Below are 20,984 nucleotides of genomic sequence, written 5' to 3' on the forward strand. Positions count from 1 at the left end.
GCCGCTGTCAATCTCTGACAGCGGCATTTAACATCGCCGCGCCGGAAGCGCGGCATTAGCCCCGCCCATCAGTGACCCCGTCACGTGATCGCGGGTCACTGATGGGTTGGCATGACAACCTGGGGTCTGCAGCAGACCCCTGTGGTTGTCATGTCTCGCTAGCTATGAGCGCCACCTAGTGGTCGGCGCTCGTAGCACATGAGCATTTCTACTATATAGAGGCTATCTGCTCATCACCTCTATGTAGAAGAGGCGATCGAACAACTGCTGCTTCTAGTCTCCTATGGAGACTATTGAAGCATGCAGAAAGTGGAAAAAAAAAGTTTAAAAATATGAAAAAAGTAAAAAAATATAAAAGTTTAAATCACCCCCCTTTTGCCCCATTCAAAATAAAATAATAAAAAAAAAAAAACCACATACACATATTTGGTATCGCCGTGTTCAGAATAGCCCGATCTATTGATATAAAAAAGTAATTAATCCGATCGGTAAACGGTATAACGAGAAAAAAATTCTAAACGCCAGATTTACGTTTTTTTTGTCGTCGCAACATTGAAATAAAATAAAAAATAATAAATAAAATAAAATGCAATAACGGGCAATCAAAACATCACATCTGCCCCAAAATAGTATCAATAAAAACGTCAGCTCGACGAGCAAAAAATAAGCCCTCACTTGGCCCCAGATACCCGAAAAATGGAGACGCTACGGGTCTTGGAAAATAGCGCCATTTTTTTTTTTGTAGCAAACTTTGGATTTTTTTTTCACCACTTAAATAAAAAAGAATCTATACATGTTTCATGTTTGGTGTCTAAGAACTCCTAATGACCTGGAGAATAATAATGCCAAGTCAGTTTTAGCATTCAGTGAACATGGTAAAAACAAACAAACAAAAAAAAACAACTGCGAAATTGCATTTTTTTTGCAATTTCACCGCACTTGGAATTTTTTTCTCGTTTTCCAGTACACAATATGATAAAACCAGTGATGGCGTTTAAAAGTATAACTCGTCCCGCAAAAAATAAGCCCTCATATGGCCATATTGACTGAAAAATAAAAACGCTATGGCTCTGGGAAGAAGGGGAGCAAAAGACGAAAACGCAAAAATGGAAAATGCTCCGGTCATGAAGGGGTTTTAAACCTGTAAAAAAAAAGAAAATTTTGCGTATAGAAAGTTGCAGAATAAGAAACCATCTTCAGCATCGGGCTATGAGCTATACATACAGGCGGCTGACTGACAGCTCAGCTCTGGCGGTAAGCGCATGCTTTCGTTCGCTCACAATTTCAGCACTCTCCAGGCTGTGACGCTGGCCGCAGTGAATAGTATTACGGGGCTATGAAACTTGGTCTTCAACAAAATGGCCACCACTTTCCTACTCGTGAACAAGACTTTACTTTCGTTTTCCAATTTGAATAACCCCGGGGACGCATTGTGATGACGTCAGCGAGACGCGACAAGTAACTGCTGTCTGGCGCGGGGGTCGAACCGGGACTGTTGGAAATTTTGGGACTATGAGTCTCCCGGGAGGGAGTCCGCAGCCCAGCTACCTGCTGGTGAGTAATCGGCCGGTCCCCTCCGCCTGCAGCACGGCGCTCAGTCCCGGCTCCCTGCCGCCATAGAAGTCCTGATCACTTTGTGCACGGGCTATAAATGGTCCCTCATGCGTCAGCAGACTGGTGACTGCCGCACGTTCCCAGGGCGTCTTATGATTGGTGGCGCTGTAGAGTCATCTTCCTGTTATGTGACTCAGAGCCTCGGTGACTATCACTATGGCTGCCGTCACCCAGCTTTCCTAGAGTCCTGAATGGCAACTCTGCCTATTCCAGGATCCCACTTACCTCACAGTATTGCTGCACAGTTTGGGAAATGTGCTATTCAGGGGCATAGCAGAGCTGGGTGATCAGATGCTGTAATGGGGGCCATTGTGATCACAGCTAGAAAGCTGAGGCTGTGTCCACTCCTGCTCTGTTGGCTCCTTTGCTTTCTGACCAGGAGTGTGGCAGAGCTTCCCTTTAGCCAAAAAACAGTAAAGGAACCTGCCAAATCCGGTATAACCTGAGTAGAATTATGCGTTAACGGATCCATCATATGTCATGCTGTAATAAAGCAATCTGTTTCCCTTGTCTTATCACAGACATTGGTGACAGATCACTAAATTAAGCAGCCAGCTGTGCTCACTAGATCAGTGTGACTGCAGCACCAGATCTTAGACCTGAGGAGGCTGGTGGAGTTAGTTTGAAAAATCCATGTTAGAATGGCAGTGAAGTCCTAAAGCCAGTCCAGCAAAATACTCATTTTCATATTAGAAAAGCTTTCGCAAAGCCATTCTGACATGGATTTTCACTGTAAGTACACCAGCCTCATAAGGTCTATTTAATATTGTATGCAGTTTGGATTGTAAACTCTGTCCTCTTGAGGCTGAGGCCACATGGCAACTTTGACTGTGACACCTGTCACGAGGTGACGCTGCTACATCGCAGCACAATACAAGGGAATGGGGTCGCATTGTGACCTTGCGAGTATGGCGACAAGCAAGCCCCAACAAGTCCAACCTCCTCAGATTTTTGGCGACTTCACTTGTCGCATTTACTTCCGGGTCTCAATGTGACCCAATTCACCATTAAGCCTCAGCCTTAAAAATACTCTTGAAGATGTCTGTCCTGATGATCAAAGGCTCGAGAGAAGACGACTGTAAAAAGCCCCATAGAGTGGTCAGTAACATTGCTGCTTGGAGAATTAAGTTGCCATTTTCATCACTAGTGCTGTCGTTACTGAGATGCGCTTTAGACAGTGCAGAAGATTAGTTTTAATATTAGTCACATGCTGTACAGCACATTTCTTATGTTCTTTCGCTTTTTCCTATAGGCCTTGCTGAAGGCTGACTGTGTCAATAAACCCTTACCCCTCCGCTGTCAAGACCTTATCAGAGTAATTGATGATTTTCCTGCAAAGGTACCATGTTCTATTATAAGCTATGATAATAGCAGGCATTACTGTTTGTGCAATATATTCACTTTCTTGGGGCAGGTGCAAACAACCGAATTTTCGGTCCAAGTGTGATCCAACAAAACATTAGCTCCCACTCAGACCAATGTTATTCTATGTTGACAGGTCCAATTTTTTTTTTCCTCGGTAAAATTCACAATGTGCACGATTTTCACTGAGCCATGCCAATCAATGAGTCGGTAAAAAACATCGGAACGCACTCAGATTCCATCCAAGTGTGATGCGACTTGCAGACTAGAGAAGATGGAGACATTTTTTCTCTAATAACCCCCCACGACAGCACAAAGGAGGATGTAACCCCACCCTAATATGGACAGGAAATACGAAGAGGTTTAAATAGCCCCTCCCACATCCTCCCTCCAGTGTTATTTCCTGTCCCCATCAGGGATGAAGAGGTCATCCCCGGTGTGCTGGGCCGGCGACAGGCACTGGGGGAAAGCTACTAGCCGGGGAGCGGAGGATCGAGCAGTCTTTACCTCTCCTCCTCAGGGCGCTGCTCCCGTCTCCTCCGGATTCAGGACCCCTTCCTGCAGTCCGCGCTCTCGGGCAAGGTCTGCAGGATCTTCTGACCGGAGGCCTCTTTGAGCTCTCTGGTCCACCTCCTCCCCCTCTCCTCCTCTGGATGCGCGAGCGATGCCGGCTCCCAGATGTGGAGCGCACGCCGCGGCGCCGGAAGTGACGTTGGACGCCGGGCGGTGGATGATGACGTCACCTCCGGCAGTTTGCGTTCCACTGTGAACCGCATCAAAAAGCTATGGGGGAAGAAGAGCTTAATGCCGCCTGTGATCAGAAATCTTCAACAGGACATTGGGGGAGGAGCCCTCTAAACAGAGGGAGGCGCTGGTCTGGTCGCCCATGAAAGGAGCCCTGGACAGGAAGACATCTACAGGTAGGACAAAACCATGTCTGTTGAAGCTTCTCGCTCTGCATCTGTAGAGCCCAGCGCCGGTCCGGTCCCAGTAAGTATGGCACTGGTAATCCATCTCCCAGATGCAGGAAATAGTGATTATAGCTCCCCTCCCCTTCTCCCCTCTCTTGTAGGGGGACAAGGAACCTGCATCTGGAGAAAAAGTTAAACCGTCACGCAGATGTCCCATCTGTACAAAAAAACTATCGTCCTCCCATAGAAAGCCCCTATGCAAGGACTGTACGGAGAAGATTATCAGGCAGGAACAACCTTCCTTAATGGTGGAGATATAGGGGATTGTATGTCAGGAGATCAAATCCTCCTTAGCCTCGGTCACTCTCCCTACGCCTTCACCTAGTCAGGGTTCTACATCTACTCCCAAAAAGAGGAAGATTAGCCCGACAAAGGGAGGGGAGGAAGACTCTCAAGACGAGATATATATCTCGAAAGATCTTCCAGAGGAAGGTGAACTAAGTCCAACCCTTGATAACTCCCAAAGAGAGAGATATTATTTTCCATCAGATAGTTTGGAGGAACTCCTCATGGCAGTAAGGAGAACTATGGAGGTAGAGGAAGAAAAAGTGCCCCAAACCGTACAGGATCATATGTTTGGGGGGCTACGTTCCAGGAAAAAATTGGTGTTCCCTATACACCAGAGTATTAGGGACTTAGTCTCAAGCCCCCGTCTCACATAGCGAGATCACTAGCGAGATCGCTGCTGTGTCACGGTTTTGGTGACGCAACAGCGATGTCGCTATGTGTGACACTTTGTAACGATCAGGCACCTGCTGTGAGGTCGCTGATCGCTGCCAAGTGTCCTGGACCATTTTTTGGTCTTTGCCCTCCCTCTGGTCAGCACACATCGCTGTGTGTGACCAGCGGGAGCAGCGATCAGGCTGGTAACTATGGTAAACATCGGGTTACTAGGGGCACACGCGCACCTAGTAACCCGCTGTTTATCATGGTTACGAGCCTGCTAAAGTGAACGGTAACCTCCCGCTCACTGTAGCAGAGTGGTAACCATGATAAACAACGGGTTACTAGGAGCGCGTGTGCCCCTAGTAACCCGATGTTTACCATAGTTACCAACCTGCTCCTGCTTCAGCTGGCTCGTAACCAGGAGCAGGACATCGTGGAAAGATTCTTTCCACGATGTCGCTGCTCCCCTGATTCCACGATGTCGCTGCTCCCCTGATCGTTGGTGAGCCAGCCTGTTTGACAGCTCACCAGCGACCACATAGCGACGCAGCAACGATCCCTGACAGGTCGTATCGTTGTTGGGATCGTTGCTGCGTCGCTAAGTGTGACGGGGCCTTCAGAAGAGTGAGAATCTCCAGAAAAGAGATTAAATACCCCTACAGAGTTAAGGGATAGATTTCCTGTAGACAATGAGACGGCAGAATGCTGGTCTGAAGTCCCAAGAGTGGATATCCAAATTGCACGAGTAGCAAAGAAAACCACACTGCCCTTTGAAGATTCCTCTCAATTAAAAGACCCCTTGTAACGCAAAATGGAGGGACTACTCAGAAAATCCTGGGAGACCTCGGCAACACTATTAAGCACCAACGCAGTCTCTACGGGCATAGCTCGATCAATGCCTCGTTGGCTAGATCAACTGGAGGAACACCTAGTTTCAGGCACCCCCAGAGAAGACATCTTGGCATCCCTACCTACAGAAGGCTACAGGGTTTTTAGCAGACGCCTCTGCAGAATCCGTGAGAGTGGTGGCAAGAGCATCTGGGCTATCAAACTCTGTAAAAAGGGCCCTATGGTTGAAATCCTGGAACGGCGACGTGGCATCAAAAATGAAGTTGTGTTCCATCCCCTTTAAGGAGAAATACATGTTCGGGCCAGCCCTAGATGATCTTCTAGAGAAGGCCTCAGACAAGAAGAAGGCCCTCCCGGAACCTAGGAATGTGAGGAAGAGGCCTTTTCGTCCCTCCCAAGAGCAGACCCCTCAATATAGGGGTAAAGGCAAAACAGGACGATGGAGCTACCCAAAAGGTAGAGGAGGCAAAAATCTTTTTCTCTCCCAAAACCAACGTCAGAACAGACCATGACATCAGGACAGTCGGGGGTCGCATCTCGAATTTTCTCCCTCAGTGGAAAGAAATCTGCTCAGACCCATGGGTCCTGAGGGTTGTCGAGTTCGGAGTAAAAATAAATTTCTCCTCCTATCCTCCAGAGAAGATAAGGTTAACACCGCTCTCCTCTCAGAGTCGTCAGGCCACCCTGATATCCGGGCTTTCAGACCTATTGTCCTCATGGGTGATATCCCTGGTTCCTACAAGGAAGATAGGCACAGGACCTTATTCCAGACTCTTCCTAATAAAAAAAACAAATGGCTCACACCAAGTTGTAATCAATCTAAGGCCACTGAATCAGTATATCCACTACCAACGATTCAAGATGGAATCCATCAGGTAGACGGTCCCCCTGATAGGACAGGACCATGTCATGGCCACAATCGACCTCCAGGATGCATATTACCACATCCCCATACATCCACTTCACTTGATGTTCCTAAGATTCGCAGTGGCTCAGGGGGATCAAATAGTCCACTATCAATTCAATTTTTTCCCATTTGGAATTTCATCAGCCCCGCGAATATTTACGAAAGTCATGGCAGAAGTCATAGCTTATATCAGGGGTCAGAACATTTTAATAGTACCATACCTCGACGACCTGTTATTAATCGGGCCCTCAGTACCTGTACTCCGAGAACATCTACAGTTGACCATTCAGATCCCATCGTCTCTGGGCTGGTTAGTGAACCAGAAAAAATCAGAGATGGTTCCCTCCATGACAAAAACATTTCTAGGAGTACTATTGGATTCCCACAGCCAGATGTCATTCCTGCCCAAACAAAAACAGGTCATGATAAAAGCAAAAATCAATGTCCTAAGGAGCAGAAGATCAGTATCATTAAGAGACGCCATGTCGGTCCTCGGGTCTATGACATCCTGTATTCTGATGGTGGCCTGGGCTCAGGCGCATACCCGAACATTACAGACCTACATCCTTACGAATTGGGATGGATCCCCACGGTCTCTGAACAGGAGAATCCCTATACCACCACGAGTAAGGACTTCTCTATTCTGGTGGCTGTAAGGAAAAAATGTGAACAGAGGAGTACCATGGATCCAGAATCCGCTGGTAACCATAAAGGTGGATGCCAGTGAAAAGGGATGGGGAGCCATGGTCTCCTAAGAGCTATTCCAGGGTATATGGACCAAAGAGGTGAGCCAGCGCTCATCAAATTTCAGAGAACTAAAGGCCGTAGAGGAAGTCTCCAGGGACCGATTCACCATCCGGATCCCGAGAAACTACACCTAACTGCCTGGCTTCTGAATTCCTGATGTTAAAGACAAGAGGCCTCTCGGAGAAAGTCATCAAAACTCTCCAGAAGAGCAGGAAACTTGTAACGAACACCATTTAACATAAGATCTGGAAAACCTTCTTAAGGTGGTGTGCACCCACTCGCCCAGACCCTCATAGGGCTGATGTGGCTCAGATTCTAGACTTTTTACAAGAAGGTCTGGACAAAGGTCTCAGACCTAGTACTCTTAAGGTCCAGGTAGCGGCGTTAAGTTCTTACTTCGATCAAAGACTAGCGGAACATCAGTGGGTGAGAAGATTTATGACAGCAGCCAACCCGCATCCACCCTAGAGTAACAGACCTGGTTCCCCCCTGGGACCTTAACATTGTTCTGAAAGGGTTAACTCTTCCACCCTTTGAGCCCTTATCAACCATAAGACTGGACAGGCTGACCTGGAAAACTGCTTTCCTGGTGGCAATAACTACAGCCAGAAGTGTGTGTGAACTACAGGCCCTTTCGGTCAACGAACCCTACCTGAGAATCCTGGAAGATCATCTAATTTTCCAACTTAACCCTTCATTTCTACCTAAGGTGGTCTCAAATTTCCACAGATCTCAGGAGATAATCCTTCCATCTTTTTGTGACAACCCAAAAGACAAAAAAGAGATGGGATTCCACACTCTGGACTTTCGGAGAATAGTACTGCAGTATCTTCAGGAAACAGAAGAAGGAAGGAAAGACAAGAACCTATTTGTCCATACTCAAGGTCCAAACAGAGGAAAGAAGGCAGCAAAATCCACAATAGCCAACTGGATTAAGAGGGCGATTACGGAGGCTTGCCAGATCCAGGATCTACCTCCTCCAGCAAAGCTCAAGGCCCATTCTACAAGGGCGATATCTGTCTCCTGGGATGAAAAAGCCAGCGCATCCATCAAACAGATTTGCAGAGCTGCCACATGGTCCTCAATTCATACTTTCTCCAAACACTACAGACTAGACCTAATGTCTGTTGGAGATTTAGTCTTCGGAATGAAGGTCCTTCAGGCTATTGTCCCTCCCTAGTATATCTTTGGTATACCTCCTGTGTGCTGTTGTGGGGGGTTCTTAGAGAAAATAGAAATAGACTTACTGGTAATTTGGTTTCTAATAACCCACCACAACAGCACGGGTAATTCCCCCCCCCCTCGCTTATTGTTTCTACGACAGTTTGATCAGTAGAAATAAAAATTAATTTGAAGCATCTATACTCTTGTGGTCCTTTGTAATAACACTGGAGGGAGGATGTGGGAGGGGCTATTTAAACCTCTTCATGTTTTCTGTCCCTATTAGGGTGGGGTGACATCCTCCTGTGTGCTGTCATGGAGGGTTATTAGAAACCGAATTACCGGTAAGTCTAATTCTATTTTTTCCATCCTCTCCTCATCCGAGAAAATCAGATCAGAGTGTGCCCCCTGATTCTCTTGGAGGAAGGAAATACGGTGGTGTCACCTTAGCCTTGGGGTAAAGCCACACATACTGTGCTGATTTACACAATGAAAAATTTGAGTGAAAATCCCGGATTACAGCACCCACCATGTGGATGAGATTACAACAAAATAAATATTTAGAAATTTTAAAATCATTTGATTTGTTAACATCATTTTATTGTAAAATGGGTGACATCCACCATAAATCAGCGAGTTTACCATTTGGATTTTTTTAACTGTTGATTTGCCATTGATTGACAGCAAAATTCACACGCAGATTTTTCTGCAGTGTATGCAGCTACCTTTATTTATCTATCCTGTCTTATTCACAATGTGCATTTGTTTGTGTACAATTTAATCAGAATGTCTTTTTTTTTAATTAAAGGAACTGCATGCCATCTTTCCATGGCTAGTAGAACAGGTGTTTGGCAGTCTGGATGGCAGCATTGTGGGCTGGAACCTAAGATGCTTACAAGAGAAGACTTCTCCACTGGAATTCCATTCCACATTGTTTTTTTTAGATCCCAAGTGAGTTTAGATCCCTTGTTATTTACGATCCATTTTACTTTTTTTTGAGAAGAAAAAAAAATTTTGTGACATTGAACTGTATCTTTATTTTTGTGGGTTAGTGGTGCAATGATGAAACTAGTCTACAAACTACAAGCAGAGGAATACAGATATGATTTTCCTGTTTCATTCCTACCAGTAAGTAAGCCTTTATTTGGTATGTAAGGGGGAAGTAGTTAAAGGGTCTGTCTGTGATTGAAGAAAGTCCTTGCGACAGGCAATTTAATAAGATAATAACATATCAAAATGTACCTTGTATTTGATTACTTGACGGGGTGGCGTCACGTACATCTCGGTGCAGCCGTATATTACTGTTTCATTGTCAGAAGCTAAGGTTTTTTTTATTTTTAATACGTGAAAAATAGATGCAGCTAGGATTGCAGAAACTGACACATGGACTAAAAATGGATCCAGCATGCTGAAAAAAAGACAGATCGTTTTCACATATGGAAAAAAAATGTGTGAAATGGGCCTAACCTTTTAGCTTTCCCTAAAACACTCCATTTTAAAGAGGATCCGTCAGCGACATCTGCCCTAGGCTGACGGAGGTACTGCAGGCGAGGGTAGTGTAAACCTTTCCAAGGATACTGGTTTCTCTGCTATCTGGTTTTCCCTTGCTCTATAATTCATCACTTTATTTTATATGCAAATGAGTTTCCCAAGTGCACTGGGGGGTATGTCAATACACTTGCAGTCCTCCACAGCAGAGCCTCTGTTTCCATTGTCAGTAATGAAGGGGAGCAGAGGACTGTAAGTGCACAGATTCGCCCACCAGAGCATTGGCAAAGCTAACTAGCACATGTATAACAGCTGAATTTCAGAGCAAGGGACCAGTAGATAGCAAAGAAACAAATATAGTTGGTAAGGTTTTACTCTGCCCTCGCCTGCAGTACATCTGCTTGCCCAGAGCAGACGTTACTGACAGGTTCCCTTTGTTTTGACTGATATTTTTCTTTTTCCAGGGTCCTGTACGTGCATCTATACAGGAGAGAGTCTTGCCTGAGTGTCCTTTCTATCATAACAAGATCCAGTTTCCGTCCACTGGAGGACTTGGACTACATTTGTCTCTTAGTATCCTTTTTATTGCTACAGAAAGGTAAAAACGATTTTAGATAGATATATGTGAGCTATATACTAGAGATATATACGGCGCTCGTGAGCTATATACTAGAGAGATATATACGGCGCTCGTGAGCTATATACTAGAGAGATATATATGGCGCTCGTGAGCTATATACTAGAGCGATATACGGCGCTCGTGAGCTATATACTAGAGATATATACGGCGCTCGTGAGCTATATACTAGAGAGCTATATACGGCGCTCGTGAGCTATATACTAGAGAGATATATACGGCGCTCGTGAGCTATATACTAGAGAGATATATACGGCGCTCGTGAGCTATATGCTAGAGAGATATATACGGCGCTCGTGAGCTATATACTAGACAGATATATACGGCGCTCGTGAGCTATATGCTAGAGAGAGATATACGGCGCTCGTGAGCTATATACTAGAGAGATATATACGGCGCTCGTGAGCTATATATTAGAGAGATATATATACGGCGCTCGTGAGCTATATACTAGAGAGATATATACGGCGCTCGTGAGCTATATACTAGAGAGATATATACGGCGCTCGTGAGCTATATACTAGAGAGAGATATATACGGCGCTCGTGAGCTATATACTAGAGAGATATATACGGCGCTCGTGAGCTATATACTAGAGAGAGATATATACGGCGCTCGTGAGCTATATACTAGAGAGAGATATATACGGCGCTCGTGAGCTATATACTAGAGAGAGATATATACGGCGCTCGTGAGCTATATACTAGAGAGAGATATACGGCGCTCGTGAGCTATATACTAGAGAGAGATATACGGCGCTCGTGAGCTATATACTAGAGAGAGATATACGGCGCTCGTGAGCTATATACTAGAGAGAGATATACGGCGCTCGTGAGCTATATACTAGAGAGATATATATACGGCGCTCGTGAGCTATATACTAGAGAGATATACGGCGCTCGTGAGCTATATACTAGAGAGAGATATACGACGCTCGCGAGCTATATACTAGAGAGAGATATACGACGCTCGCGAGCTATATACTAGAGAGAGATATACGGCGCTCGCGAGCTATATACTAGAGAGAGATATACGGCGCTCGCGAGCTATATACTAGAGAGATACAGTACAGAACAAAAGTTTGGACACACCTCATTTAAAGATTTTTCTGTATTTTCATGACTATGAAAATTGTACATTTACACTGAAGGCATCAAAACTATGAATTAACACATGTGGAATTATATACTTAACAAAAAAGTGTGAAACAACTCAAAATATGTCTTATATTCTAGGTTCTTCAAAGTAGCCACCTTTTGCTTTGATGACTGCTTTGCACACTCTTGGCATTCTCTTGATGAGCTTCAAGAGGTAGTCACCGGAAATGGTCTTCCAACAATCTTGAAGGAGTTCCCAGAGATGCTTAGCACTTGTTGGCCCTTTTGCCTTCACTCTGCGTTCCAGCTCACCCCAAACCATCTCGATTGGGTTCAGGTCTGGTGACTGTGGAGGCCAGGTCATCTGGCGTAGCACCCCATCACTCTCCCTCATGGTCAAATAGCCCTTACACAGCCTGGAGGTGTGTTTGGGGTCATTGTCCTGTTGAAAAATAAATGATGGTCCAACTAAACGCAAACCGGATGAAATAGCATGCCGCCGCAAGATGCTGTGGTAGCCATGCTGGTTCAGTATGCCTTCAATTTTGAATAAATCCCCAACAGTGTCACACCTCCTCCTCCATGCTTCACGGTGGGAACTGGGCATGTAGAGTCCATCCGTTCACCTTTTCTGCGTCGCACAACGACACGGTGGTTGGAACCAAAGATCTCAAATTTGGACTTATCAGACCAAAGCACAGATTTCCACTGGTCTAATGTCCATTCCTTGTGTTCCTTAGCGCAAACAAGTCTCTTCTGCTTGTTGCCTGTCCTTAGCAGTGGTTTCCTAGCAGCTATTTTACCATGAAGGCCTGCTGCACAAAGTCTCCTCTTAACAGTTGTTGTAGAGATGTGTCTGCTGCTAGAACTGTGTGGCATTGACCTGGTCTCTAATCTGAGCTGCTGTTAACCTGCGATTTCTGAGGCTGGTGACTCGGATAAACTTATCCTCAGAAGCAGAGGTGACTCTTGGTCTTCCTTTCCTGGGGCGGTCCTCATGTGAGCCAGTTTCTTTGTAGCGCTTGATGGTTTTTGCAACTGCCCTTGGGGACACTTTCAAAGTTTGCCCAATTTTTCGGACTGACTGACCTTCATTTCTTAAAGTAATGATGGCCAATCGTTTTTCTTTACTTAGCTGCTTTTTTCTTGCAATAATACAAATTCTAACAGTCTATTCAGTAGGACTATCAGCTGTGTATCCATCTGACTTCTGCACAACACAACTGATGGTCTCAACCCCATTTATAAGGCAAGAAATCCCACTTATTAAACCTGACAGGGCACACCTGTGAAGTGAAAACCATTTCCGGTGGCTACCTTTTGAAGCTCATCAAGAGAATGCCAAGAGTGTGCAAAGCAGTCATCAAAGCAAAAGGTGGCTACTTTGAAGAACCTAGAATATAAGACATATTTTCAGTTGTTTCACACTTTTTTGTTAAGTATATAATTCCACATGTGTTAATTCATAGTTTTGATGCCTTCAGTGTGAATGTACAATTTTCATAGTCATGAAAATACAGAAAAATCTTTAAATGAGAAGGTGTGTCCAAACCTTTGGTCTGTACTGTATATACGGCGCTCGTGAGCTATATACTAGAGAGAGAGATATAGGGCGCTCGTGAGCTATATACTAGAGAAATATATACGGCGCTCGTGAGCTATATACTAGAGAGAGATATACGGCGCTCCTGAGATATATACTAGAGAGATATATACGGCGCTCCTGAGATATATACGGCGCTCGTGAGCTGTATATTAGAGAGATATATACGGCGCTTGTGAGCTATATACTAGAGAGATATATACTAGAGAGATATATATACGGCGCTCGGGAGCTATATACTAGAGAGATATATACGGCGCTCGTGAGCTATATACTAGAGAGCTATACGGCGCTCGTGAGCTATATACTAGAGAGAGAGATATAGGGCGCTCGTGAGCTATATACTAGAGAGAGATATACGGCGCTCGTGAGCTATATACTAGAGAGAGATATACGGCGCTCCTGAGATATATACGGCGCTCGTGAGCTGTATATTAGAGAAATATATACGGCGCTCATGAGCTGTATATTAGAGAGATATATACGGCGCTTGTGAGCTATATACTAGAGAGATATATACGGCGCTCGTGAGCTATATACTAGAGAGATATATATACGGCGCTCGTGAGCTATATACTAGAGAGATATAACTCACGAGCGCCGTATATATCTCTCTAGTATATAACTCACGAGCGCCGTATATATACTAGAGAGATATATACGGCGCTCGTGAGTTATATACTAGAGAGATATATACGGCGCTCGTGAGCTATATACTAGAGAAATATATACGGCGCTCGTGAGCTATATACTAGAGAAATATATACGGCGCTCGTGAGCTATATACTAGAGAGAGAGATATACGGCGCTCGTGAGCTATATACTAGAGAGATGTACGGCGCTCGTGAGCTATATACTAGAGAGAGATATATATGGCGCTCGTGAGCTATATACTAGAGAGATATATGCTGCGCTCGTGAGCTATATACTAGAGAGATATATGCTGCCCTCGTGAGCTATATACTAGAGAGATATATGCTGCGCTCGTGAGCTATATACTAGAGAGATATATACGGCGCTCGTGAGCTATATACTAGAGAGATATATACGGCGCTCGTGAGTTATATACTAGAGAGATATATACGGCACTAGAGAGATATATACGGCGCTCGTGAGCTATATACTAGAGAAATATATACGGCGCTCGTGAGCTATATACTAGAGAGAGATGTATACGGCGCTCGTGAGCTATATACTAGAGAGAGATATACGGCGCTCGTGAGCTATATACTAGAGAGATATATACGGCGCTCGTGAGCTATATACTAGAGAAATATATACGGCGCTCGTGAGCTATATACTAGAGAGAGATGTATACGGCGCTCGTGAGCTATATACTAGAGAGAGATATATACGGCGCTCGTGAGCTATATACTAGAGAAATATATACGGCGCTCGTGAGCTATATACTAGAGAGAGATATATATACGGCGCTCGTGAGCTATATACTAGAGAGATATATGCTGCGCTCGTGAGCTATATACTAGAGAGATATATGCTGCGCTCGTGAGCTATATACTAGAGAGATATATGCTGCGCTCGTGAGCTATATACTAGAGAGATATATATGGCGCTCGTGAGCTATATACTAGAGAGATATATATACGGCGCTCGTGAGCTATATACTAGAGAGATATATACGGCGCTCGTGAGCTATATACTAGAGAGATATATATACGGCGCTCGTGAGCTATATACTAGAGAGATATATACGGCGCTCGTGAGCTATATACTAGAGAGATATATATACGGCGCTCGTGAGCTATATACTAGAGAGAGAGATATATACTGCGCTCGTGAGCTATATACTAGAGAGATATATACGGCGCTCGTGAGCTATATACTAGAGAGATATATACGGCGCTCGTGAGCTATATACTAGAGAGATATATACGGCGCTCGTGAGCTATATACTAGAGAGATATATATACGGCGCTCGTGAGCTATATGCTAGAGAGAGATATATACGGCGCTCGTGAGCTATATACTAGAGAGAGATATATACGGCGCTCGTGAGCTATATATTTGAGCGATATATACGGCGCTCGTGAGCTATATACTAGAGAGATATATACTGCGCTCGTGAGCTATATGCTAGAGAGAGATATATACGGCGCTCGTGAGCTATATACTAGAGAGATATACGGCGCTCGTGAGCTATATACTAGAGAGATATATACGGCGCTCGTGAGCTATATACTAGAGAGATATATACGGCGCTCGTGAGCTATATACTAGAGAGATATATACGGCGCTCGTGAGCTATATACTAGAGAAATATATACGGCGCTCGTGAGCTATATACTAGAGAGATATATACGGCGCTCGTGAGCTATATACTAGAGAGAGATGTATACGGCGCTCGTGAGCTATATACTAGAGAGAGATATATACGGCGCTCGTGAACTATATACTAGAGAAATATATATGGTGCTCCTGGTAAAAAGCTGAGGTGCCCAAGTAGGGTTCCAACCTGTAGTCAAAGTGAATGAAGAACTTGGCACTCAAGAGGTTGCAGTGATTGAAAAAAGGTTTTATTGGCAATAGTTATAGTTGTTTTAACTAGTGTTGAGCGAGTATGTTCTGTTCCGAGTATGCTCGGGCCGAGCTCCGAGTATTTATAGCTGCTCGGTGATATGGTTGAATCGCTCCCGTGTGCATGATTTGCGACTGTTTGGCAGCTTTATTACATGTGACGAATGTGTAAGAAATAGACATTCCTCACATGTATTAAAACTGTCAAACAGTTGCAAATCATGCACACGGGAGTAATTCAAGCATATCACCGAGCAGCTGTAAATACTTGGCGCTCGGCCCGAGCATACTCGGCGAAAGGGTTAACAGAACATACTCGCTCAACACTAGTTTTAACGTTTCGGTGCTACATGGACCTTCATCAGAACGTAAACTGATGTATATCAGAGGTGAAAAAAATCTTTTCAATATATCAAATATACCGTTGAAGAATATCCACAAAAAGATATGGCCGTGATCTAGTTGGGATCTGTAACAACGTTCCAGAACCTGTCAGTACTTTTTACCTTGACTTACACTACCGTTCAAAAGTTTGGGGTCACCCAGACAATTTTGTGTTTTCCATGAAAACTCATACTTTTATTTATCACTTGAGTTGCAAAATGAATAGAAAATATAGTCCAGACATTGACAAGGTTGGAAATAATGATTTTTATTTGAAAGAATAATTTTCTCCTTCAAACTTTGCTTTTGTCAAAGAATGCTCCCTTTGCAGCAATTACAGCATTGCAGACCTTTGGCATCCTAGCTGTTAATTTGCTGAGGTAATCTTGAGAAATTTCACCCCATGCTTCCTGAAGACCCTCCCACAAGTTGGATTGGCTTGATGGGCACTTTTTGCGTACCATACGGTCAAGCTGCTCCCACAACAGCTCAATGGGGTTGAGATCTGGTGACTGCGCTGGCCACTCCATTACAGAGAGAATACCAGCTGCCTCCTTCTTCCCTAAATAATTCATGCATAATTTGGAGGTGTGCTTTGGGTCATTGTCCTGTTTGGCTCCAATCAAGCGCTGTCCACAGGGTATGGCATGGCGTTGCAAAATGGAGTGATAGCCTTCCTTATTCAAAATCCCATTTACCTTGTACAAATCTCCCACTTTACCAGCACCAAAGCAACCCCAGACCATCACATTACCTCCACCATGCTTGACAGATGGCGTCAGGCACTCTTCCAGCATCTTTTCAGTTGTTCTGCGTCTCACAAATGTTCTTCTGTGTGATCCAAACACCTCAAACTTTGATTTGTCTGTCCATAAAACTTTTTTACAATCTTCCTCTGTCCAATGTCCATATTCTTTTGCCCATATTAATCTTTTCCTTTTATTAGCCAGTCTCAGATATGGCTTTTCCTTTGCCACTTTGCACTGAAGGCCAGCATCCCGGAGTCGCCTCTTCACTGTAGACGTTGACACTGGCGTTTTGCGTGTACTATTTAATGAAGCTGCCAGTTGAGGAGCTCTGAGGCGTCGATTCCTCAAGCTAGAGACTCTAATGTACTTGTCTTGTTGCTCAGTTGTGCAGCGGGGCCTCCCACTTCTCTCTACTCTGGTTAGAGCCTGTTTGTCCTCTCCTCTGAAGGGAGTAGTACACACCGTTGTAGGAAATCTTCAGTTTCTTGGCAATCTCTCGCATGGAATAGCCTTCATTTCTAAGAACAAGTATAGTCTGTCGAGTTTCACATGAAAATTCTCTTTTTCTGGCCATTTTGAGAGTTTCATAGAACAAACAAATGTAATGTTCCAGATTCTCAACTAGCTGAAAGGAAGGTCAATTTTATAGCTTCTCAAATAAGCCAAACCATTTTCAGCTGGGCTAACATACTTGTGCAAGGGTTTTCTAGGGTTTTCTAAACATCCATTAGTCTTCTTACACAGTTAGCAAACACAATGTACCATTAAAACACTGGAGTGGTGGTTGTTGGAAATGGCCCTCTATACACCTATGTAGATATTGCAAAAAAAACAAGACGTTTGCAGCTAGAATAGTCATTTACCACATTAACAATGTATAGAGCGTATTTCTGATTCATTTAATGTTTTTCTTTCAAAAATAATGACATTTCTAAATGACCCTAAACTTTTGAACGGTAGTGTATGTGCAGGTGATTTTAGAGTTTTGTGGGGGATGGGTTTAACATTGGTGGGCAATATAATTGTGCGATTACTGCAGGCACCCTATATGCACTATATATTTGCTAATGTATTTGTAATAATGTTGATATGTTTAGTCACCAGAAGTAGAATGAATGTGTTTTTGTAATCGCATGACATTTTGCTCTCCATGCTTTGCTTGCTAAGTTTTTTCTTAATCGCCTCCTCAGATGCTTTTGAGTATTTTATGTTCCACTTTGCCATCTTCTTAATCATTCAGCGTGTAAGTAATCATTCTGTGCAATGTACAGTATGCTAGAGATGTGTTAGTAAGAAGTCAAGTTATGCACAGATCTCATGGTTGTCCTTTTTGATGGATGTCCTGATGCGTTTGAAAGGGGTTATCCAGAATTTACTTTTTAGAACATAAGTGAATGGTATAAAATTCAAGAGTTTTTTTTTACTTTTAGAAAAGTGGACCCCAAACATTTACAGTCATATAAAATAACAAGATCAAATAGTTCTCATTCTTTCCGCCAGTCGTCCGGTCTCAGGGTTATGGCTGCACCGGTGACGTCTCATCGACGGCTTACACTGAGCTCAGCGGCTCAGCCCAGATGGATGGCACGGGCCACTGAGCTTTGGCTGCTGCAGTGATGTGAGCTTCTATTTTGTGTCACTGCTGCAGCCAAAAGACAGAGAGACTGGCGTAGCGGCACCATTCGGCCTTGGACTCGGCGAGGGGGAGTACTATCTGATTTGGACTACATTTCCTATACTTTACATTGCCAATTCTTACTGTAATTCCCGTTATTTTTCATATAATGTTCAACCAATCAGAAGGGGACTTTCATACAGCTCTGAGGCTTTTGAAGAATCCAGTGAGTTCACATATGTGGTCCTAATGGGTGTTGAGGGTCTCGGTTTACTCTTATTTGTCAATCATTCTATTACAGATTTTCTCTGTGTAGGCTTCTTAAAGTACATTTGTCGCTATATTTCACATTACAGACTGTATAGTTTATTAGGCTGATTTCTTAGACCTGTTGGAACTGGGGTACTGACTGTGAAAATTCATGTCAGAATACGTGTTTACCACTGAAAATGCTCACTTTTAAAATTAGTCAGGGAATCTTTAAAAAAATGATTACTATAATTGCTCACTGCGATATTTGTGATGTCTACTGTCTGATGTTTGTTTTACTTTTTCTATAAAAATATCAATGGTTTTCTATATATTTATACATTTTGCCCATGCAGAACTTTATTACTGGACAAATCTGCAACTACTCTGATAATGCCTACTACATCTTGGTGGAGAAATACCTGAATTGTTTCCTTCCCATAGAAGGAAATGTCCCGCAGCCTCATTTTGCCAATCCTGGAGGAACGGTGCCATCCCCTGCACCAAGGTACTATGCTGGGCTTTAGCTGGCTACGCAGATGAGATAGCGGTCAGCCAACGTTCATTTGGCAAATGGCTTCATCTCCCTGCCCCTCCATACACCAAAGAGAGAGCAGAGCAAGCTGTTGCCAGAGACCTCAGACTTATCTCCCCTGGAAATGCCCTCTCCAGACACAGTCTGTCCGGGGATGCCCCCAGATACATCAGATGGTTGGCTGCTCCCACCAAAATCAGTGGGTTTGGCTGACTTTCAACTAATGTGTATGGGGGTCATAATTATTTGTGTTTAAAAGCATGTAATTGTTAAATAATAGAATTACCCATAATATATTGACAGCTCGATTCTAGTGACTGTATAAAATAGCTCCACAGAGCGGGGCCCACAGGTTAGCTACTTCAGGCACTTACAACCAAGCAAAGAAGTAACTTATTAAATTATTTAATGAAGGGTTTGTTGTTTTTTTTTAGTCCATGGATCCATGGGTATAGGGGATTCTGACTGATGTCATTTTGTATGTACAGATCCCCATCAATTTCATTAACTTCATACGGGACTAGCCCCAGTCTTTTAAAGAGACACATTTCCCACCAGCACTTGGTGAATGCTGACCCTGCAGCTCATGAGATATGGAGGTCAGAAACCTTATTGCAGGTGAGTTCCATAATTGTGACATACAGGGACATGAATTTCTTATCTTGTGATGGGTTTTATGCAAGAATAATTTTAATTCAGTTTGAGATTATAATTGGGAGAGAGAAGGGAGAAGAGATGGCAAGCATGTCAATGTTAAAGGGGTTATTTGGATAATTATTTTTTTCTTCACAGGTCTAAGAACTTCCAGGCAAGTAGTTGTGCCTATATTTGCTGGCTCAGAGTGGTCACGGACAGCACGTGCTGTCGATTTTGCGGCTTCCGGTGACGTCACGTCGACAGAGCAGCTGCTTCTTTTCCACTTTGTTCTGTTAACTGGGTGTGACTGCTGACGTCATGGTGATTGACAGCCAGCTCCCTGCTACGTAACTGCGGGGTGCCCCCTGTCAATCAGAATGATAGCAGCAGCCCGGAAGAGGAAGAGCTGCTGTGTTGACGTCAAGCAGTAGAATTGCTGTCGGGGGCGGTTGGTGATCACTCTGAACCAGCACAAGGAAATAAATTGCCTGGAAGGCCCCTATAACCCCTTCAAGACATATCACGTAAACTTACTTCATATGTCGTGTTCCTGCCTTCGCAAAAAAACAAAAATCCCTCATACGGTTATATTGAGGGAAACCTAAAAAATGTATGGCTCTTGGAAGAGGGGGAGGGAAAAACGAAAATGGAAAATCGGCATGGCGTGAAGGGGTTAAGTGAAACTGTCAAGCAATGTATGTAATAACTACTGATATGTGATTGTGTCTCCCAATGTTTCTTTGTATATATTTTCCTACTTGCAGATATTTGTAGAAATGTGGCTCCACCATTACTCTCTAGAAATGTACCATAAAATGCAGTCTCCGCATGCAAAGGTAACTACCTAATTTGTATCCATCGTGTCACCATATTGTTATCGGCCATGACAGGCTCTGTACTTAGCCATTATTGTGCTGTCCTCTGGTTTTGTCCCAGTGTTGTTCATGTGTGTATTTATATGTTTTCTTACGTCTTTGCGACATATTTTCTCTTGTTTGTACATTGATGACGAAGCGTTGCAGAAGTAGATGGCAATACACGGTATGTCTGGGGTTTGCCACGCTTAGTTGTTATTTCTAGCCTAGTGGCATCCAGCATACCAGCAATGCATTGTCTTTATCCTATGGAATAGTGTTTGGCTCTCACATTCTGATGTTGTGTCGTCCAGTCTTTTTTTTA

At 43.9% G+C, this 20,984-nt stretch overlaps 1 protein-coding gene across 2 annotated transcripts in view; it reads left to right on the forward strand.

Moving 5' to 3' along the window:
* The first annotated feature begins 1,401 nt into the window (after window positions 1-1,401).
* The window catches only part of SMPD4 (sphingomyelin phosphodiesterase 4), a 30,978-nt gene continuing 11,395 nt past the window's right edge, over window positions 1,402-20,984 (forward strand). For both annotated transcript variants that reach the window (XM_073674273.1, XM_073674283.1), the window contains exons 1-9: window positions 1,402-1,554; window positions 2,867-2,953; window positions 9,086-9,228; window positions 9,330-9,405; window positions 10,230-10,338; window positions 17,961-18,013; window positions 18,991-19,142; window positions 19,658-19,787; window positions 20,570-20,641. In XM_073674273.1, coding sequence (XP_073530374.1) covers window positions 1,513-1,554; window positions 2,867-2,953; window positions 9,086-9,228; window positions 9,330-9,405; window positions 10,230-10,338; window positions 17,961-18,013; window positions 18,991-19,142; window positions 19,658-19,787; window positions 20,570-20,641 — 864 coding nt within the window. In that variant the 5' untranslated portion in view covers window positions 1,402-1,512. The remainder of the gene's footprint in view (window positions 1,555-2,866; window positions 2,954-9,085; window positions 9,229-9,329; window positions 9,406-10,229; window positions 10,339-17,960; window positions 18,014-18,990; window positions 19,143-19,657; window positions 19,788-20,569; window positions 20,642-20,984) is intronic.

Source organism: Phyllobates terribilis, unplaced genomic scaffold (assembly GCF_046119375.1).
Source record: "Phyllobates terribilis strain yellow unplaced genomic scaffold, ASM4611937v1 Scaffold_1__5_contigs__length_1240528914, whole genome shotgun sequence".
Lineage (NCBI taxonomy): Eukaryota > Metazoa > Chordata > Amphibia > Anura > Dendrobatidae > Phyllobates > Phyllobates terribilis.